The sequence below is a fragment of the Diplotaxodon limnothrissa genome, linkage group LG7 (genome assembly GCF_057381915.1).
Source record: "Diplotaxodon limnothrissa isolate DT_005_m linkage group LG7, D_limnothrissa_male_GT1.1, whole genome shotgun sequence".
NCBI lineage: Eukaryota > Metazoa > Chordata > Actinopteri > Cichliformes > Cichlidae > Diplotaxodon > Diplotaxodon limnothrissa.
Window position 1 is genome coordinate 62,790,129 of NC_140602.1, and position 21,785 is coordinate 62,811,913.

Genomic DNA, 21,785 nt, shown 5'->3' on the forward strand with positions numbered 1-21,785 from the left:
TTCCCATTTCTCTACTTAGGTTAACTCTCTTGGAGAGACAGCAGAGCGCTTGATCCAGTCTCACCCTGAAGCGGTGGATGACATCCAGGAGAAATGCACAGAGCTGAACACTGCCTGGAGCAGCCTGGTGGGACGTGCTGACCAGCGCAAAGACAAGCTTGGCAATTCCCATGACCTGCAGCGTTTCCTCTCTGACTTCAGGTGGGGGCGGGACTGCTGGATCCAAAAATGTTTAACATTTTTTGAGGAAATGTCTTAGAGATATGCAGGGTTTTGACTGACTGCAATTCTTTACTGTGCATAGAGATCTCATGTCCTGGATCAATGGCATCCGAGGATTAGTGTCCTCAGAGGAGCTGGCTAAGGATGTGACTGGAGCCGAGGCCCTTTTAGAAAGACACCAGGTATCAAATATTTAGTCTTGTTCTTTCTTTGCGTGTTTTCCAATATAAGTTATTGCTTAACTCTAACTCTGTCTTCTTTCTTGTTTGTTTTTCTCTCTCCAGGAACACCGTACAGAGATTGATGCTCGGGCTGGTACTTTCCAGGCGTTTGAACAGTTCGGACAGCAGCTGCTGGCTCGAGGCCACTATGCTAGTCCTGAGATTCAGCAAAAACTCGAGGCTTTAGACCGTGAGCGCGCTGATCTGGAGAAGGCCTGGGTGCAGCGCCGCATGATGTTGGATCAGTGCCTAGAACTCCAGGTAATGACATCCTTGGACATGAAGCAGACAGTTAAAGACCATATTTCAGCCACTGAAGGTTGTTTGCCCATCCACAGCTTTTTAACAGAGACTGTGAGCAGGCTGAGAACTGGATGGCAGCTCGTGAAGCCTTCCTCGCCAGTGATGACAAGGGTGACTCCCTGGACAGTGTGGAGGCCCTCATTAAGAAACATGAAGACTTTGACAAGGCCATCAACGTTCAGGTCAGTGAGGCATTTCGTTGCTCCGTGAAAGCTTTGAAAACCGACTGCTATTACCCTCTTTTGTCTTGATCATTAAATCCTGGCTTGATTTACAGGAGGAGAAGATTGCTGCTTTGCAGTCTTTTGCTGACCAGTTGATTGGAGCCGACCATTACGCCAAACCTGAGATTCTTAACCGCCGCAATGAAGTTCTTGACAGGTAGAAAACGTGGTTGTTAAACTTGATCACTGACACAATCCTAATTTTGTTTATCTACAGATGCTCAAGTTGTGTGATAAAGTAGTTTTGTGGACAGTTGCATTTGCATTTGGAAGTTGTTGCTTGCACTACAAAAGGGGAGCTTAATTCAAAACGCACATATGTTAGTGACGCCGCGAAATAGAAATAAAAAAATAAGACGCACCTGAGAAAAAGCATTTGGAGTTTCTAAATAATGAGGAAGCAATAACACACAGGTGTGCTGTGCAACAGAACAAGACCTAAACTCCCATAGAAAACAAAAGGACTTTCCATGGTTAAAAAAGAAAAGTCTCTGCTATGATAAATAACTTCCAGTTGCATTGTGTCAGGAGATGAGCACGGTTGTGTGTTATCCTATGCAGAGCCTACACACAGCTCTGTGGGCCATTGTCTACATTTTGTAACTGTTGTAACATATTTACAACCAAGGTTCTGTGGTCTATTCTTGCTTGTGCTGGTGGTAGTCCTTCAGCCACCTGCAAAGAAGAGTGCAGTTACAACAGACGAAGCGCTGAAGTGAAACCAGTATTTGACCTACTCACAGTCAAGGGTCCCAAGGATTTTTGAAGGACATTTGTGGAGGTGTCAGTGGACTTTCCATATGAAAACACCTACACTAATGGCACAACAGATGAAAATGCCCTAAAGATAATGCATTGCCTTATTTTATTTTATTTTTTTCATCCCCTCAAACTGATTTAAGAAATGGCGACACAAACAAATCGGTCAGCTTTGGAATGGAAATGGAAATAGAGGCCTCCGAGTTGAATATTCTCACTTTCTAATGAACACAAAAAACTTGATTTTATGAGCTAATTCATTGTTATGACAGAACGACCACTACAGCTTTGCAGTTTATACACTGTGTACATATCATAACTTAAATTATATAGTCTTCTAACAGTGGGAACTCGTCTGAAGAACGATATTCTCATTACTCCCTACATCTTAAAATTCTCGAGTACGTTATTTTCTTAATGTCATCTTGAATTGTACCATTACTTATGATGAGGTGATAAGAAAAGCTACATTTTCTTTGTTCACATATCATAAACGTTTTGGGGGAAAAATCATACATGAGATCTCCCAAAGCATCAAGAATCTGCCAAACAAACCCGTGGCGGATTCTGTAAAATGTTTGTGTGCTGTGTTTGAGCTTGCCTTTAAAAGCTAATTTAATGATGTTTGAAAGGTGGCGCCGGCTGAAGGCACAGATGATCGAAAAGCGCTCCAAGCTGGGTGAATCCCAGACCCTGCAGCAGTTTAGTCGTGATGTGGATGAAATTGAGGCTTGGATCAGTGAGAAACTGCAGACTGCAACTGATGAGTCTTACAAGGATCCCACCAACATCCAGGTACGCACTTGGGAAACCCGACTCGGAGCTGAAGCTCTGCTGCACATACAGAACGAGTTTTAAATGGGAATGTACGTCTCACATATGGATTTAGTGAAGAAATATGAGATAATTTACTTACGTTCTAAGGCAAGAGGCTAATCCAAATATAAACATTGTTTGTCTGTTTTGCCTTGTTGATACTCTTTACCTGATCCCTTCCAGTGCCCTGTCTGCAGTAAGACTGAATCTTTCTCTCACTCTTATTTTGTTTTTATAGCTGTCCAAGCTGCTGGTAAGTCTGAGTAGTGTGTCAGCTGACTAACAAGCAAGCAGAATATCTGCTGTGTGTCTATGTCTGTGCTATGTGTGTAGACACAATAGAGCGTGATAAGCATTCCAACCGTCCTCATCCAGCACTGTTGAGTGCCAGCTTCTTTTCACTTGAGTTTCAATTCAACTCATTCATTCTTCTTTAATTCTGTGTTAATTTTGTACTTTATCCCAGGTTAGTTTATCAAAGACTGCTGGTTGGTGGGTGTGACTTCCATTTTTATGTTGATTTCTTGGTTGAGGAGCTACTTTAAGCTTGCTTCAGATGTTTAAATCCAGACTCAAACTGATTAGAGTAATGATTAGATAGCACTACATACTGATAGCTGTGGAATTTTCCACTGGTGCCATTGCATCTCTTCAGAGCAGCTGTAAAGGAAACGGATGGATATAAACAAGAAGCAACTTTGTAGCGACTCCTCCCCCTCTATATTTCCTTAAAGTCAGGTCCGTTGCAGACATTGCTGCCATTTTGTGTTGTTTACTCATTTGTTTTATGTGTCTGTCAGTGTCTTGAAACATTGCCTGTCATAGTTGCTTTTAGGTTTTTTTGTGTCCTTGTACATTAAAGTGTTTCCGTTACAATAATTATATAAACTAATTTACATCTGACGTTAATATCGACTGCATATCAGTTCGTTGGCTTTAATTTTGGCTTTTGCATTGAATGTAAGTATGAAAGCATTGCTGCGTTAAATGACTTTGTGAAGCTGTGAGCTGTAAATATTTCCGCCGTTAATAAGGATGATGTAGTTCTAATGTCGTGGTTCTTTCCCCATCTGTGTCCACCATCAGAGTAAGCATCAGAAACATCAGGCGTTTGAGGCCGAGCTGCACGCCAATGCAGACAGAATTCGTGGAGTCATTGACACAGGCAACGCCCTGATCCAGAGAGGAGCCTGTGCCGGCAGCGAGGATGCAGTCAAGGTGCATTTATCAAGTGTGCATACTGTGGAACATTTCACCTGTCAGCACCTATACATGAATGTCATGACTATAGTGACCAAAATGAAGACTATCGGTAGAACGTGTTTAAGAAGCATGATGCTGACCATTTTATTTCACCAGATTTTACAGTGAACAAGAAAATGTCCTGTGCAAATAAGGGTTAGAGAACAGAAAAAACATATTGAATATTGAAAATAATCATTTGTTTTTGTTTTTTAATGAATGTGAAGCCGATCCCTCACATAGATTTCCACTTCTCTGAACAGAACATACATGGCAGCATCATTTTATGTCAAAAAACGGAGATCTGATGTACAAACCTATAAGCTGTACCTGTCTGTTGCGCAGGCACGTCTCAGTGCTTTGGATGAACAGTGGCGGTTCCTCGTCAACAAATCTGCAGAAAAGAGCCAGAAACTCAAAGAGGCCAACAAGCAGCAGAACTTCAATACTGGCATCAAGGACTTTGACTTCTGGCTCTCTGAGGTAACAATCTGCTTGCCGACTATAAACACTGGTACTAACAGAAAGCAGATGATCTCAAAGACGGATGCATGGTGTTGTTTCTCAGGTGGAAGCCCTTCTTGCCTCAGAGGATTATGGAAAGGATCTGGCTTCAGTCAACAATCTGCTGAAGAAACACCAGCTGCTGGAGGCTGATATTTCTGCCCATGAGGTACACAGCTCATTTTTTTATATAAATGTATATCATTCTCTACGCAATACATACTAAAGTAAAGCCTCCCTCTGACTGGGTATTCTGCTACTGTAATAAATCAGTAATTCCAAACGCAAGTTGTCTAAAATATAGTGAAGTTCTCTCACCGTATTTTTTCTGCTTGCAGGATCGTCTGAAGGATCTGAACGGCCAGGCCGACAGCCTGATGGCCAGCAATGCTTTCGATACTACTCAGGTGAAGGACAAGCGTGATGCTGTCAACGGCCGCTTCGCTAAAATCAAGAATATGGCAGCCAGCCGTCGTGCTAAACTAAACGAATCCCACCGCCTGCACCAGTTTTTCAGAGACCTGGATGATGAAGAGTCTTGGATCAAGTGAGAAAGTGCCCTATGTTCATATTATTTCTATGAGGAGAATCTCCACTTAAACATGTGAAATTCTGCCGGTGTCCCACACAGAGAGAAAAAGCTACTTGTGAGTTCGGAGGACTATGGACGTGATTTGACAGGAGTACAGAATCTGAGGAAGAAACACAAGAGGCTGGAGGCTGAGGTTGGAGCCCACGAGCCAGCCATCCAGGTAGAATTTGTCATATTCATTCTTTAAGATTTTTCTACTTAGCCTAAGGAAAATTAAGCGATCCAGATATTATTACAGTACCGCTGGTTTCATATTTTCTTTTCAAAATATGAAACCAGCTGACATTTTTTTATTTCCTTTTAAATCTGTTTTAGTCCCTTCCACAGGGGGAAATGATCCAAGGCTAGGTTATGGCTAGATGGGTGGCACGGTAGTTAGCACTGTTGCCTCACAGCAAGAAGGTCCCGAGTTTGCATGTTCTCCCCATGTTTGCGTGGTTCTATCCGGGTACTCCAGCTTCCTCCCACAGTTCAAAGACATGTAGTTAAACTCTGAAGGGTTTACTCTAAATTGCCACATTGTGAATTTGTCGATTATGCTGTAAAATTCTTGTAGAATGGCTGATTGGATCTGTGTTGTGTGTGTTCCAAGTCTGTGCTGGACACTGGGAAGAAGTTGTCAGATGACAACACTATTGGCCAGGAGGAGATCCAGCAGAGGCTCGCCCAGTTTGTTGACCACTGGAAAGAACTTAAGGACTTATCTGGAGCGAGGTGGGCTCCCTGGGTTACACAGATTCACCCAACTCACACACACACACTCTTACACATCTGCTTTTGTCTGTGTTTGTGGTCCCAGAGGAAAGAGGCTTGAGGAATCGTTGGAGTACCAGCAGTTTGTGGCGAATGTGGAAGAAGAAGAAGCCTGGATTAATGAGAAGTTGAATCTAGTGGGAAGTGAGGACTACGGAGACACGCTTGCTGCTGTGCAGGTGCTTCATTGTTACACTATGTTGCATAACAGATCCTGAAATGAGGCTTGTTGATGGGTTTTACTGATTATAACTGAAAATTGTTGTTTTTAACAGGGTTTACTGAAAAAGCATGAAGCATTTGAGACTGATTTCACTGTACACAGAGACAGAGTGAATGATGTGTGTGCTAACGGAGAGGAGCTCATCAAGAAGGTACCTGCTCTGCTCCATACCGAGTAAAAACACTGTTTTGCAACTATATCAAGCAGTAGAGCTGAAAGAAAAGTTCCCAACATGGCTTTTGTGTATTTGCAACAGAACAATCATCATGTGGACAACATCAGTGCCAAGATGTCAGCTCTGCGAGGAAAAGTGTCTGAGCTGGAGAGGGCTGCAGCACAGAGGAAGGCCAAGCTGGACGAAAACTCTGCCTTCCTGCAGTTCAACTGGAAGGCCGACGTTGTGGAATCCTGGATCGGTACAATAACAGTTTGTTCAGTCTCTTCTATAAAAGTCTATCGTGAATATGTGGCAAAGTACTATATAGATGCCAGTATAGTTCTACTTTTAGTGTACACCTTCCATAAGTGTTTAATAAGAGATGATAGTCATTGTACTCAGTTTATTAGTGTTAATCCTGATTAAACAATATCTTTCATATTTTTTCTTCAGTTACAGTTTTAGTTTCATGCTTTTTGTCACCCGAGTTTACAATGGGTGTGTATGGGATGGCATGTTGGCTGTTTCAACTGCTCGAGTTTCAGAAATGATAAAAATTAATCTAAAAACTTTCTTTCAACTGCTGCTGTGTCCAGCGTTCACTCTATAGCAGTCGTTTAGCCTCAAAACATGGCCACCACTGCCCACTTTCCAACGATTCTTTCCTAGAAGTTATAACTTTTTAAACTTTTTGAACTGTGTGGATCCAAGTGAAGGGAGTAGCCGTAATTTCTAACCGACTGATAGAGATCTATTGTATTTTCAGTAAGTAGTTTCTCTCAGCAGCACTTTTTAACCACATTTTTGACACCAGGAATATTAAAAAAACACTGTTTTGTAGAACAAGTCCTTGAGACTTTCACCTTGATAGGAGTTGTGGTCTTGAATTTAGAAGCAGTTTTTCAGCAGGTGCACTGAGGCAGATTTGACAGGGATTTGTCACAGAGTAACAGTATGTCAGTAGTTACTGCTGTCTAACCGAAAGCTGTTGGCTCCATTTTCAGTTTATGGGAATGATAGAGCATTCTGATTGGCACATGAACTTCAGGGCTATTTTTCATTGGTGGATTTGTCTTCAGCAGACAGCTGGTTCAAATCTGGCCAGTTGGAGGCGGTTCATGAATTTTAGAATTAACTTTTCTAACCCGATGATTAGAAGTGAAGTCATTTACCTGTCAGTATTTTTCTAATGTACATTTTAAAGTTATTCAGCCACTTCTGTGTGAACTTGGGCTTTCAACAGTTCTGAACTTTGGCTTTCAGGTGATGATTTGGTCTATTTCAGCTCATTCAACTTTTTTTTCCACCAAAGCTTCAGCAATTATTTTTCTTTAGGAAATGCATTCTGTAGTTTCCTGCGTTACCATAATTTATAACTTGCACTTTGTGTTTAGGTGAGAAAGAAAACAGCCTGAAGACTGACGACTATGGCAGAGACCTGTCCTCTGTGCAAACGCTGCTTACCAAACAGGTCCGCCCTCACCCAGAAAAGTTCCCTGTTTTCCATCCACACCATTTTGTTGTTTTGCTCTGTGCTGGGCCTCGCTGTTTGTCATTTGTATTTCATATATGGATTTGGATGAGCAGATTGCCATCAATTCTATAACACTGCAGATGGAAACAACATACATCCTAGACTAGTGCAATCCTGATCTTTTTGTATCTCTATGTACAGGAGACGTTTGATGCTGGCCTGCAGGCCTTCCAGCAGGAGGGCATCACCAATATTACAACTCTGAAAGACCAGCTGCTGGCTGCCAAACACGTCCAGTCAAAAGCCATCGAAGCTCGTCACGCTTCCCTAATGAAACGCTGGAATCAGCTACTGTCGAACTCTGCTTCACGCAAGAAGAAGCTTCTGGAAGCCCAGGAACATTTCAGAAAGGTAAATAAATGTTTTAAGTTCCCCTCTCAAATCGGAGCATTTTATCAATCCCGAAGGACTTATCTTAAAGTTTGACTCATTTTAAGGATCCTGTCTTCTCTCCTCCTTCTCTAGGTCGAAGACTTGTTCTTGACATTTGCTAAAAAGGCGTCAGCCTTTAACAGCTGGTTTGAGAATGCTGAGGAGGATTTGACAGACCCTGTGAGGTGCAACTCTCTGGAGGAGATCAAAGCCCTGCGTGAAGCCCACGAGGCTTTCCGTTCCTCACTGAGCTCAGCTCAAGCCGACTTTAACCAACTGGCAGAACTGGACCAACAGATCAAGAGCTACCAGGTGGTGTCCAATCCCTACACCTGGTTCACCATGGAGGCCCTGGAGGAGACCTGGAGGAACCTGCAGAAGATCATCAAGGTTCTCCATGATAGAATATGTACTCCTTACATTCACAAATGCACTTCTGCACTTCTTCTGTTGGCTTTTCCAATGACATCTCTCCACGTGCATATCGTTTCTTACCAGAAAACTTTATACTTTTCTGTTTATTGGAAATATTCTACAATATACAAACTATCTGCCTTATCTTCCTCTTTAACCCAGCTCAGTCTGCCATTTCTTAATTTATGTCTGAACCATCATTGCTTCGCATCTTTGTACACATGCAAAGATGTGAAGTGGTGGTGTAGTGTAGATTTGTGTGCCTTCAGTTCAGTTTAACTGTTGCATTCTCCGTAAATGTGTGTAGGAGCGTGAGCTAGAGCTGCAGAAGGAGCAGAGGAGGCAGGAGGAAAACGACAAGCTGCGTCAGGAGTTCGCGCAGCACGCCAACGCCTTCCACCAGTGGCTACAGGAGACCAGGTAAAGGATGTGCTTATCCAGCTGACCCTGTGATTCATGTGGCGTTTGTGCTGTGTGGCTCAGGCTGCTTTATCAGAAGTGTTCAGTAATCTTGTGGTTTTAGAAGACAGGCTGACTCAGTTGCATGATTTGAAACGCTGCTAGTGACTGAAGTTTGTGTAAAGGTGCTCTCTGCATTGTTGCATGTCTGTGTTTGTGCTGAGGTAATATTAGGTAGATTTACACAAAGCAAAGTCGAGCTGTGGTACGTTGGCAAGTAAGCAAGTGTGATGCTGTATTGTCATCTCATGTTGTTAACGTGTATTTCTCTCTCTCTTTGTCCCTCCTTCCTCGTCGCTGCTTGGGATCACTGTGCTAATCAGGACATATCTTCTGGATGGGTTAATATCACTTAAACTTTTATTATGATTAAGTGTGTGTGGGTGTGAAAGTGATGTAGGATGTGAAAGTAAATCTTGATCTCAAAGGTGGGTGATGTTTAGAAATGATCTCCTTCCATGTTTTTGTGTGCTGTCTAATCTCTAGTTCTTCCTGCCCCATCCTCTTCTGAATAGCATATCAGTGTCTATCAGTAACAAATTGCTTTCTGGGAGGCCAACCTCTTTCAAGGATTGCTCTTGTTTCTGGGGCTTTCTCTTAGGGCTGTGACCTCATGCACTTAGGTTTAAAAGAATAGCACACTGAGCCCTGGTGTGCTCAGCAGCACCTAGCTACTCCACTAACACTCCTCACTCAGTCCTTGAACTTTAAGCACCAGGCAGCTCTGCTTTCAAGCAGTAGTCTGTTCCCGTGTACGACAGGTAAGGAAACTGCAAACAGTTTGAATCCATAATCTGCTACAAATTAAAATGCCTGCTCACACATGCGGCACCTTTTTATAATTAGACAGATGAGCTGTCAGTGGAGGATGAATAGGGCCAATCTGTGAGCGTATTGTGATGTCTAGCAGTGCAGTCAATCTACACCAAACTCTGGAGCTACAAAAAACGAAACAACGATGGAAGAGCCAAAAAGTGTAGTTCCTCTAATGGCCATTTGAGTCTGCTTCCACAGACTACCAATTTTACAGCAGAAATATACACGTTTACCTGGAAGCACGAACCATTTTCGTCTCTGAATAGTTTCAGAGGTTCTTGGTCTTCTACATTGGCACTGTCAAAGTAAGAAAATGAAACATCAATGCAAGAATTACCTCATAGTTAGTCTTTGATTTTAATGCGTTGTGGCTGATGAATGTATATTCACACAAACATGCAGTGACTTTAGGGCCCACATCATTCCCTGTAACAGAAAACTGATGATCCGCTGCAGTTTTCACTCCTCTTTGCATGGTTTGGATTATCATTAAATTTATATTATGAAAGCTGCTCTTCTATGTGGCAGTTAAGTCAGCATAAAAACGCTCAACTTTCAAATGGGAGGAAAACAGTTTGATCTTAGAGGTGACGGCCCAAATTATACATTAAAGACGCTGAATTATTTGGATCTGCAAACACTGTTTGGTGCATCATTTAGAGTGGTTTTTGTGGGAACACTGGGTGTAGAAGAGTGTGTCTAATCCTATTAACAGAGTGTGTGTGAGATTGATTCCAAACATTATCTGTTTCTGCTTTTATAATAACTCCTTGTTGCTGTCAGGTCATGTATGGTGGAAGAGTCTGGTACCCTTGAATCCCAACTGGAGGCCACCAAGGTAAATACTACTTTTACTGTTAAAGTCACATCAAGGGATAAGTGTGAGGGGTTCAAGGCTGTCTTCACACAGTATGACGACAGACCATGGCCCAAGGCAGAGGGGATATATACCTATACGTTTCAGGCTTCACTTTGTATGGGGTGATGGTATGCACTGCCCAGCTGAAATGTTGATCTGTTACTTTGCTTGTAATGTACTGACCACTCAAAGCATTTTAAAGTACAAATCGCATTTTACACTCCGTTCTTCTAGACTCTTACATCCATGATCAATTCAAATTTTTATATAGTGCACTAAATCACAACAGCAATCGTCTCAATGCGCTTTATATTTTAAGTTAGAGACCCTACAATAATACAGAGAAAATCCCAACAATTATACGACCAACAGGGGGAAAGAAAAGCTTCCTTTTAACTGGAAATAACCTTTGGCAGAATCGGGCTCAGGAAGGGGCGCCCATCTGCCGCCACCAATTGGGGGCAAGGGGAGGAAGACGGGACAAATACACACCATGGAAGAAACTGTGACCAAGTTAGTTTGTATACAACTGGGCTATTATTCACCACAGTGATGAAGTTCCCCTTTGTTTTGATGCCATACAGGATACTTTCATGACATGATTTGATTTGCTGATGCCAACACTAGAGCCTTTGAATAAATTGACAGGTTAGCGATTAAAATGTTTTCTCAACTTTTAAATGCAAGGGCTTAATACCATTCTACCCTAAAAATTTCTGTTCTGGTTCTGCCTGAAGTTTCTTCCTGTTAAAAAGGAGTTTTTCTTCTTCCCACTGTCACAAAGCGCTCATGGATAGGTTGTTTGATTTTTGGGGTTTTCTTACTATTATTACAGCAGGGGTGTCGAATCCCAGGCCTCAAGGGCCGGTGTCCTGCAGGTTTTAGACCCTGGGTCAACACACCTGAATCAAATGATTAGTTTATTACCAGGCTTCTGGAGAACTTCAAGACATGTTGAAGAGGTAATTTAGCCATTTAAATCAGCTGTGTTGGATCAAGGACACATCTAAAACCTGCGGGACACCGGCCCTTGAGGCCTGGAGTTCGACACCTTTGTATACACGTTCTTCACTTTACAACAGGGGTCTCAAACTCCAGTCCTCGAGACCTGGTGTCCTGCAACTTTTCCATGTGTCCCTGTTGCAACAAGTGGCAGTTCAGCCATTTGATTCATGTTACAGCAGCTCATGAGTGAATGAACAGTGCAATAAAAGTACACTTAAATTTATTTGAGTAGTGTTAGGGGTTGCCACTTCAGCATGCAGTCAAGTTCTGTACTCTTGCTAATGACCTACTGATTTTATTCAGGTGTTTTGCAACAGGGACACATGGAAAAGTTGCAGGACACCAGCCCTCAAGGACTGGAGTTTGAGGCCCCTGCCTTACAATATAAGGCCCCTTGACACTGTTGGTGATTTGGTAAATCATCATTAAAAAGAAAAGAAAGAAAAGCAGAAGTAATAAGCAGCTATTTAACTGCTAATGAACTCACAACTTCCCTTGTGAGTTACTCATTGATGTCACTAGATATAGATTTCCTAGTCACTCCGGTAATGAGGCACACTCACTGTCAAGTCTTGAAGCAAGATGGGCATGTTAGTTTCCCCTTAATTATGCTTATTGTTCAAAATTAGGTTGATAATAAACACAGACTAAAATCAGAAAGGAAATGCATTGTTAAGCATCGCACAGTTGTTTGCAGCTTTTATTGAAGTGTGTGTGTGTGTGTGTGTGTGTGTGCACAGCGTAAGCACCAGGAGATCCGTGCTATGCGCAGCCAGCTGAAGAAGATTGAAGACTTGGGTGCAGCTATGGAAGAGGCACTGATCTTGGACAATAAGTATACAGAGCATAGCACAGTTGGCTTGGCCCAGCAGTGGGACCAATTGGACCAACTGGGAATGAGGATGCAGCACAACCTGGAACAACAGATACAGGCCAGGTATACAGTGCAACAGTAACTGCATGTCACTGAAGTGATGTGAATCTCAAACACTCTACTGCTTTTACAGTTGCTGCGTGAAATGCATGTTTCTTTTTATTCTTCCTCTTTCAGAAATACCACTGGAGTGACAGAAGAGGCTCTGAAGGAATTCAGTATGATGTTCAAGTAAGTGGCTCTCTCCTGACTGCATTAGGTCTTTCTGTGTCAAGGTCAAAATCCTTATCTTCACCCATTTCTTTGTAGACACTTTGACAAAGAGAAGTCTGGCCGTCTGAACCACCAAGAGTTCAAGTCATGTCTCCGCTCACTGGGCTATGATTTGCCCATGGTGGAAGAGGGAGAACCTGATCCTGAGTTTGAGGCCATACTCGACACTGTGGATCCCAATAGGTCTGTTGCATTTCAGGGCGTTTAGAGATCATTTATCCAATCCATATTAATTACCAGTGTCTTAGAAGACAGCACGCACTCACTGCAAATTCACCTTCTTGTAATTGTTGCACTGCAGTTTTAATTTTCTTCTCTGCCAGACATGCTGAACAGGTCTCCTTCAGTGCATGTTTGCTTCATTTTTATGATACCAGTTTAACTTGGCAGGAGTTACAGACCTTCACATTAACCAATTATAGTGTCCAGCACAAGCTGACCTCCAGTCCCCTGCTGAGGTTTCAATTTCCAAGACCTGTAATGTTACCACTCTTACGAACAGGATGCAAACACATTAGAAAACTCTGCTTTACAGCGCTGTCTCCTTTGGCATCATTATTGGATCATTATTTGATCTCAAATCTTTTCAAGTTCTTCATTAGAGCAGCATTTAAATGTAGCATATGCTCTTTCCTATGAGGAGGAAAGCTAGTATGTTTCCTGACTGTGAGAACTGTCTGCAGGGATGGAAACGTGTCGCTGCAGGAGTACATGGCGTTCATGATCAGCCGTGAAACTGAGAACGTCAAGTCTAGTGAGGAGATCGAGAGCGCCTTCCGAGCCCTCAGCGCTGAAAACAAACCCTACGTCACTAAAGAGGAGCTCTACCAGGTCAGACATGTTCTGCTCAGTGTGTCAGTGTCAGGTTATCAGTGGTGGTCTCATTGTTGCCTTCTTTCTTTCAGAACCTGACTAAAGAGCAGGCAGACTACTGTCTGTCACACATGAAGCCCTACCTCGACAGCAAGGGCCGCGAGCTGCCGTCAGCTTTCGACTTTGTCGAATTCACTCGCTCGCTCTTTGTCAACTGATCCTTTCCCCACCAGTGACCAATCGGGAAGCGTTTCCCACACACACTTCAATATGAACACACAGCTGAAACTGCATGATCGTGGCACTAGCAATACTCACCAATACCAAAACTCTGTACTCTATTTATCTCGCTCTGACCTAACTCTTTGTGCTTCTCATGGTAGTGAATGTGATTGTTTTTAGCCATTTTAGCTTGTGCTTTCAGTAAATTTAAGAACCTTGCAACAATGATGTAACACCACCTTAACATTTGCAGTGTGCTTTAATAAACGCTACTGGTTAAAACTGGAATCTGCTGTTCTGCATTTATTTCTGTTTTCAGACTTGGAACCACAGTTGTTGTCAGTGAGTCAGGCTGGTGCAGTCTCTGTCCTAGCTAATCTGTGTCACTCTGCCACTTGATTGGCTATTTTCTCCAACTGGCTGATCTCTCTGGGGCTCTGCTCCATCAAATCGGCACTCAGCTGCCAAATGTTGACTGTCCCATCGGTTTTTCCAACCGCCAAGAGGTGAGGTTTCTGACAGTTGAAGGCCAAACAAGTTGCAGCTTGGTCCGCATCTCCCTGCTCAATTGTAGCTGCTGCTCTCAGTGACCTGTGGCTCAGGTCGAACATCTGCACCTCACCTAGGAAAGTTACACACATGAAGAATCTGTTTTACACGCCGATGTACTGTTGGCTTTCTCCAAGAGGCTTCATTTCTTCATTGTAACCCCACACACGCAGGTACATTTGAAATCAGTGTACTACCTTTTCCAGTGGCTGCAGCAAAAACCAGTGGCCTGGTTGGCGACCACTGCACCTGAAAAATGTAAGAGTCTGAAACTCTGAGAGAGAGCAGTGGGCTGGCCTGCAGCAGCGAGTGAAGGTGGACCAGACCATCAGTTGATCCACTCACAAACAGATTCCTGTAAAGACCATGAGACAGATGTCACTCATGACAAATGTGAAAAGTAAACCCCCTCCTCTTTAATGAATTTATTGTGTGTGTTCTGCAAGTTTACCTGTGGAAGGGGGAGCAGTGTATGGAATGGACAGGGCCGCTGCGGGGCCTAAATGAGAAGACTGCCGGGGCTCTTAGTGTTGCATTCTGGCCCTCAAAGGCTGTTGCAGCTAGTGTTTGAGAAGAGAAGGAGCATCTGAGCAGCAGGCCTCCCTCAGACCCCACGAGGAAGGTGTCAGAATCCCATGGGGACAGAGCCATTGACGTGATACCTACAGTGCTGTTGCTGCGGGCCTGAGGACAACACAAAAATCTGTCTTTTACACAGAAGCATGGTGAGCAGAGGACTGCAAGAAGAATTATGTTCTGTGTCTGGAAAAATTTATGTGTATTATGACCTGAACTGGACTTTTGCATTACTCAAACTATGACCGTCTAAGTAAGTGGGCAGTGACAAGTCAGCCAGGGACTAGAGTCTGAACCATGGTTTGAATAACCCTCATCACTCAGACCACTCAGACCAAGTCCATTCCAAAGACTTTGCAACCTGTGACTTTCTCTTTTTTTCTATATATTCCTCCTGTTTGTTATTTATTCCTGCTGTCTTACCATTTATATTTTATTCCTCTTCAGTTGGTGCAGAGCACCCACAATTTCATTGTACATGTACAATGACAATAAGGAGCTATTCAATTCTATAAAGCACTCTACCAAAACCACTCAGTTGGCTCTTTTCAGGGTCACATTTTCACTGATTCTCTTCATTTTTATTGCGCTCTTAGATAGAAGCCATATTATTAATATAAACAACAGGAAGTCAGCCAGTGGGGTCTTTGCTATGCTACTGCCTGAACATTTCCAAACCATGTGAAACTTCTCGGTACCTCATCAGAATCAGAATGGGTTTATTGCCAGATGTTGAGGTTTACAACATTAGGAAATTGCTGCGGTGCTTCAGTGCAGACAATAAGAATTAAAGTGCTATGTAGAAAGAAAGATATGTGCATGAGATATACATGAGATATATACATGAGAATAAGAATAAGAATTATGAGTGCTACGTAGAAAGAAAAAACAAGAACATGAAAAAAAAACAAAGAAGATCTAAAATGTTTACTCAGTAGTAGGATGGTCTATCCCCTGAATCAACACACTGATCCAGGGGATAGACCATATTCCCTCCTTCCAATGTTATTGCTAACATTCATTTCAATTTTTTTTTATATAGCGTCACTGAGGCGTTCCCTGTCCAGCTGTCTCTCCAGTGTGTCCTGGGTCTGCCCCGGAGCTTCCTCAGGGTGGCACATGCCCAGAACACTCAGCCAGGAGGTGCCCAGGAGGCATCCTTGTTAGATGCTCAAACCACCTCAACTGACTCCTTTCGACGTGGAGTAATTGCTCTACTTTGAGCCTCTCTTGGATGGCTGAGCTCCTCACTCTGTCACCCTTTGAAGAAAGCTAATTTCTGTTGTTTGTATCTGCGAGCTCGTTCTTTCAGTCACTACCCACAGTACATGACCAGAAGTGATGGTGTGGACGTAGATCGCTTCGCCCTTATACTCAGCTCCCTCTTCATCACTGCAGCCGCAACCCCAATCCGTCTGTTGATCTTCCCTTTCCCCTCACTCGTAAGCAAGACCCCGAGACACTTGCGGCAGCAACTCGTCCCTAACCTGGGCACTCCACCCTTTAATGGCTTAGCACCATGGCCACAGAATCAGAGGTGCTGATTCTGATTCCTGCTGCAAACCATTCCACTGCGACCTGATGAAGTCAAAAAAATCAACATCATCTGCAAAAAGCAGACAAGATTCTGAGACCACCAAAGTGGAAGCCTTCCACCACTTGTCAAAAAATCATGAACAGAATCTGTGAGAAATGGTAGCCCTGTTGGAGTCCAACACTCACTAAGAACAAGTCCAACTTATTGCTGTTAATGTGGACCAAGCTCTTGCAACAGTGGTATAAGGATCAAATGGCCCGTTGCTATGAGCCAGACAAAATACTCAGAGGGTCTGCCAATCCAGAAGTACCCCCCCCGCCCGATCTCCATATCCAGATCATTACAACATCCAGCGCTTTCAGGAACTCAGGATTAACCTCATCCACCCCAAGGGCCCTGCCGCCAAAGACTTGTTTAACTGCCTCAGTGACCTCACCCACAGTGATGGGGTGATGAGTCGTCCCCCTTATCCCACTGGGACACTCACGGGGAAAACCTGGTCTTGTTAAGAGAGACACCATCCATCCCACTTTGGATGGAGCAGCTTTCATTTCTACAAATCTGGCCAAACTGACTGTGTTGAACTTGCCTTGTAGTGGTACCCCTTTGTCTTTGCTTATACATGAAGGTGGTTATCAACTCAAACAGTAAACTCAGGGTGTCCCAATCTAGCTATGAGCAAGTTCACATAAAAGGGGCAGCATACAACCAGTCACAATAAGGATGACTAGTGGCAGTACAATAGCCATACAAAAGAGAAGACTATAATCCCTTATGTTAATTCTCTCAGCTGCATCGGTGAGTTTGAGATCAAGTAGAGAAGGAGTATAAAATGTGGAGATTTCTGTGAATGAGACCAAACAACCTTTTATTAGCTGCTACAAACAGGAAATACTATTTAGTGACAAGGTTCCGTCCAGTCACCGGTACTGGGTGCAATTACAATCACATTACATTTATCAGTAACAGTAGGACATCCATCCATCCATTCGCTTCCGCTTATTCTTTTCAGGGTCGCGGGGGGCGCTGGAGCCTATCCCAGCTGTCATAGGGCGAGAGGCGGGGTACACCCTGGACAGGTCGCCAGTCTGTCGCAGGGCCAACACACAGGGACAGACAACCATTCGCACTCACATTCACACCTAGTGGCAATTTGGATTATCCAATTAACCTATCCCCACAAGCTGCATGTCTTTGGACGGTGGGAGGAAGCCGGAGTACCCGGAGAGAACCCACGCAAACACGGGGAGAACATGCAAACTCCACACAGAAAGACCCCGGCCTGATGGTGGAATTGAACTCAGGACCTTCTTGCTGTGCAGCAGCAGTGCTAACCACCGTGCCACCGTGCTGCCCTAACAGTAGAACATGCTGTACTAAATTGTTGTTTTTGGGTTCATACCTAAAAACTAAGAGAAAGATCATATGTGTATCCTCATTAGGATAGGGATTTGTGTTGGTGTGTAGGGCTGTAGCCTCGGGTTTACATTGTTAACTGGTAATAAGAGTAATGAGCAATGAGTGATAAGTAAATAGGAAGTAATGTGACTAGTTTAACGAATTGCTTTCTCCAGCAGGTAATTAAGTAATTTTAGCTGCATTACTTTTAAGAAAAGTAATGTGTAATACATGACATTTTTTGAGTAATGCCCCCAACATTGGCAGTCAAAAACAGAAAATGCTGTGCCTACCTTTTCCATTGTGTTGCACCTCCACACCACCATAACATTCAGGAATTTCAAAGTGTTGTTTTTCTGCAGATGAAGAGTTCAGCCTGAAGCTCACCTTGAAACGGCTGCTGCTGTGGGGAACCTGCTGTTGTAGCACGGCATAGGCGGCTTTCTGGACAAAACTGCCTTGCTCAAAACCAACCGTCCACAGCAGCACTCTTCCTCCCGAGCAGGCACTGAGCACCCCGAACTCTCCCTTCTTCTGCAGAGGCACCCAGGAAACCTGCACACATAAATCCTCCCTTCACACTCATGCAAGACCACCAAGCAGGGTCATGCCTGGTTAATATTTGCATGGGAGACTGCCTGTCCATTTACCATTTACTTTACTCTGGAATAATGCTATTTCAGGTTATCCTGGAGTGCTGTGATCAAGTTCAAGTGTGTAAGATCAAGCAACATGCAGCAGGATGAAGAGAGTTTAGCAGAAATGCCAAAAGCATTGTTTCCTCTTACCTGGTAAACAGGGTCTCTGTGGCTGTCTGCAGACAACCCAGTTTGAGCCACTACAGAGTCTTGAGTCCGACTGGTGTCCCAAATCACCACTTCTCCACTGTACAGACCCCCTGCAGCGACAGCATTACACACAATAAATAATTCAGTATTAAAGCTATTAAAATAGCTACTTAGAAGAAGCTTTGTGAAGTCTGGGAAAGGCAGCACCGATCATGCTGTCAGTGATTTCTCAGCCAGATTAGGAGCAACAGTCAAGAGACAAGTAGCAGCTGATGAAGATGGTCAGACAGACCAAGATAGGGATGAGGCTTTATGATAGCTTTATTAACTTTGAAGGATTTAAAACAGCTAGATTTATTTTGGCCAATACAGCTGATCCTAGTATAAGACAAAGGAGCACCAATGACAGCAGACAATGCTCAGATATTACCAATACTCTGAACCAAAGATTATTCTCAAATATGGTCACAATGTCCCCTTCGAGTCGTGAATTTCTGAATATTAAAGAAGATCAAGTTCACCTCACATTTCAAGCTGGCAGTAGTTAAACTATTACTTAAAAAGCCATCACTTAATACTATGTTTAATACTTTGGAAAAGAGTTATTAGGGCATATTTATTTCTGTGAAGGTGGCATCACTGTACCTGCGATGAGGGAAGGCTGGTTGGGATGACAGCACAAAGCTGTGACTGCAGTAGGAACATCTATGACCAGGTCCGCCTGACTGTGATGCAGGCCTCGACGGTCCAGGTTCCAGGTGCAAACACATGACTTCTCATTGCTCCAGTCTCCATTGTCAATCCTGCCCACCATAAACACAGATCTGAGCCACAATGATAACAGCAGAGCTTTTCCAGCAGTTTACACTTTTTATGACCTGGAGAAAAACATCAGGAAATAATAAGTGGACTGTTAGTATCGTATACATTAACATCAGACACACATACCGACCATAGGCACAGGCAATGACTGAGCCAGTACAACTCCACGAAACACTAGTGACATGCAGGCCTTTCTCTTTAGCGCCGGGATGTTGAAGGGAATGGATGAGTAAGACCTGAAAGATGGAACACCGTCATACAGAGATGTGAACAGGTTTTAGGCAAATCAAAACAGCGATCTGCTGTGCTGATGCCTTGTGAATAACGGGACAGCTGAAAGTAACTTTTTAGTGCAATGTTTCACTTTCACTTCATGATAAAGACCATCAGGTAGTAATATGACCATTCTAGATTCCTTCTGCAGCAGATGACAAACCCTCTCTGACATACAAACGAGTGTTCTGCTTACCCGCTGACTGTGGTCTTCCCAGCTTGCCTGAAACCCGTCAAAGGCATGGCTCCTGACATTTTTCACTAACTCTCTGACGACCATGTCTTCAACCTGCTGTAGGAAGTCCTTCAAGCCAGGCGGCTCTGGTTCATCTTGGTTTTGCTGGATGAGCTGCTCTGTGGCCTGCTCCTGTAGCTCTGTCTGAGTAGAGCTAATGGTAGTGGAAATGACCTGGACCTCTGACTCAGCACTGCGAAACATCTGAGTCTGACATCCTTTCTGAAACCCCAGCAAAAATAATGGTCTTTTTACTAAGGAAGCAAGAAAGGTGAGATGCCTTATGTGATTCACAGTTCAACATAATCCTTATGTATCTTATAAACCCTGGTTTAGCCCATCGCTTCATCCACAGTATGCATAAAAGAGAGACAAAGCCACAGTGGAATCACTCATTGGTTTCGAATGTATTTTGAAGGCTCAATGTTAGCATTTTGGCCACTGTCAACCAGATGTTTGTGTGCTAAGTCCATGGTGTGTCCGCTCCAGAACTGCATAAGCAGATGGATGGAGAATTGGGTTTTCCAAAAGGTATGAACAGCACAGATACAGTTAAAAGAGCCTAGCAGACACGTATCAGCTATTGCTGCCCAGGGAAATACCTGTTATTTAAAAAAGCCACACTCAGAAATTTAAGACTTTCCTGTTTAATTACAGGATGAGCTTAAAGGCATTAAAATAATTTTAAAAAAGAATGATGTTTTGATTAGCTGTCCCTTGCAAACAGAAGGTCTGAACCCCAGGTAGGTGGGGCTTTATCATTACTCAAGGCCACAGCTGTGTGCCTGATCTTACTGAAACAGTGATATCTTCTGCCACTGATATACAGAGAGCAAACACTGTGTCTCAATGCGTCTATAAGTGATCCGCCCTCATCATTTGAAATCGTGGTCATGTTTAATAGATGTAACCTATGGAAGCCCGTTTCCGCCACTAAAAAAAAAAAAAGGATCCATAACTCAAAATTTCGAGTTATTTTCTCGAAATTTCGAGTTATTATCTCGAAATTTCGACATATTAACTCAAAATTTTGAGAAAAGCAACTCGAAATTTCGAGTTAGCGCTGCCAATCAGTAATCTACGTGAATGACGTCATTTCCATGTTACCCGGAAGCTGAAGCCCTCAGCTACAAATGCTACAGCTAAGCTACCGGTATTACATCCAGTCGTGAATGCACAGATTGCTGAGTGTTTTCAGCCTGGCTTCACAAATGATGAAATCCCTGTGTTATTAGCTGAATCACATGGTGTTACTATCAGCAAACATACTTTAATTTGTTGGGATCCGTTTTTGAGTGCGCGGTCCTGCGCCATATGCTTCCGGGTAACAAGAAAGCGACCTCATTCACGTATATTTTTGATTGGCAGAGCTAACTCGAAATTTTGAGAAAAGTAACTCGAAATTTCGAGTTATGGATACTAGCTTTTTTTTTTTTTTTTTAGTGGCGGAAACGGGCTTCCATAGTAACCTGCCATAGATAATGCAACATTATCTATGGCAGGTTACAAGAACAAGAAGAAGTGTTTTCTATCAACGTTAAGTCGGTGCAGTCTGCATGAAATGTCCCTGTTTGCTTGATGCTGCATATTTCATGATGTCATCTTGCAATGCATTCTCCTCTGAATGCAAATGTGTCCACCCAGGAACACCTGAACACGCATGTGTTGCATCAGCTAAAGTTAGCTTCGGATCCAACCAATATTCTGCAACTGTAGACAGCAAGCACGTCGCTGTCCAGGCTAACAGAGTTCTGTGGGGGGCAGACTCGGTGCTGCCCAAACTTACCGACTCCTGCGCCGCCTCGTGAGACTTCCTCCACAGTGACTGGACACTCACCGTGTCCAGGGCTTCGTCTGCGAACATGCTAATAAAAAGGCATTATCAAATATTTTAACATTGATCAGCTAAACTCTAAGCACTCCGAGGGCCGTTTGATGCCTTTGGAGCCA

General features: G+C 43.4%; 2 protein-coding genes across 4 annotated transcripts in view; one reads left to right on the top strand and one right to left on the bottom strand.

Moving 5' to 3' along the window:
• Positions 1–13,939, top strand: part of sptan1 (spectrin alpha, non-erythrocytic 1) — a 37,704-nt gene extending 23,765 nt beyond the window's left edge. For 2 of the 3 annotated variants that reach the window (XM_085360110.1, XM_085360112.1), the window contains 27 exons: positions 20–201; positions 305–404; positions 507–704; positions 782–928; positions 1,024–1,127; positions 2,362–2,524; positions 2,784–2,798; positions 3,632–3,763; positions 4,133–4,270; positions 4,356–4,460; positions 4,630–4,838; positions 4,923–5,043; positions 5,476–5,597; positions 5,683–5,815; positions 5,912–6,010; positions 6,116–6,275; positions 7,411–7,487; positions 7,692–7,901; positions 8,016–8,312; positions 8,644–8,756; positions 9,119–9,136; positions 10,395–10,449; positions 12,216–12,412; positions 12,527–12,580; positions 12,659–12,805; positions 13,306–13,453; positions 13,528–13,939. In XM_085360110.1, the coding sequence (XP_085216236.1) occupies positions 20–201; positions 305–404; positions 507–704; positions 782–928; positions 1,024–1,127; positions 2,362–2,524; positions 2,784–2,798; positions 3,632–3,763; positions 4,133–4,270; positions 4,356–4,460; positions 4,630–4,838; positions 4,923–5,043; positions 5,476–5,597; positions 5,683–5,815; positions 5,912–6,010; positions 6,116–6,275; positions 7,411–7,487; positions 7,692–7,901; positions 8,016–8,312; positions 8,644–8,756; positions 9,119–9,136; positions 10,395–10,449; positions 12,216–12,412; positions 12,527–12,580; positions 12,659–12,805; positions 13,306–13,453; positions 13,528–13,653 (3,570 nt within the window). In that variant the 3' untranslated portion in view covers positions 13,654–13,939. The remainder of the gene's footprint in view (positions 1–19; positions 202–304; positions 405–506; positions 705–781; positions 929–1,023; positions 1,128–2,361; positions 2,525–2,783; positions 2,799–3,631; positions 3,764–4,132; positions 4,271–4,355; positions 4,461–4,629; positions 4,839–4,922; positions 5,044–5,475; positions 5,598–5,682; positions 5,816–5,911; positions 6,011–6,115; positions 6,276–7,410; positions 7,488–7,691; positions 7,902–8,015; positions 8,313–8,643; positions 8,757–9,118; positions 9,137–10,394; positions 10,450–12,215; positions 12,413–12,526; positions 12,581–12,658; positions 12,806–13,305; positions 13,454–13,527) is intronic. The other variant, XM_085360111.1, reaches the window with a different exon arrangement.
• Positions 13,918–21,785, bottom strand: dync2i2 (dynein 2 intermediate chain 2). The gene is made up of 9 exons (XM_085360113.1): positions 21,622–21,785; positions 19,797–20,057; positions 19,454–19,563; positions 19,151–19,308; positions 18,506–18,615; positions 18,105–18,272; positions 14,658–14,890; positions 14,404–14,561; positions 13,918–14,279 (listed from the first exon to the last, which is right to left on the bottom strand). The coding sequence occupies exons 1-9, from the start codon at positions 21,697–21,699 to the stop codon at positions 14,041–14,043; spliced, it is 1,515 nt and encodes a 504-aa protein (XP_085216239.1). The 5' UTR covers positions 21,700–21,785; the 3' UTR covers positions 13,918–14,040.

What these genes read in the sequence shown, in the direction of transcription:
- dync2i2 (XM_085360113.1), bottom strand. Translation starts at nt 21,699, where the DNA reads ATGTTCGCAGACGAAGCCCTGGACACGGTGAGTGTCCAGTCACTGTGG. An exon ending in CCAGCCTTCCCTCATCGCAG is followed by an intron (nt 18,616 to 19,150) that starts GTACAGTGATGC and finishes CTGTCGCTGCAG; the next exon opens with GGGGTCTGTACAGTGGAGAA. An exon ending in TGCTGCAGCCACTGGAAAAG is followed by an intron (nt 14,280 to 14,403) that starts GTAGTACACTGA and finishes TAACTTTCCTAG; the next exon opens with GTGAGGTGCAGATGTTCGAC.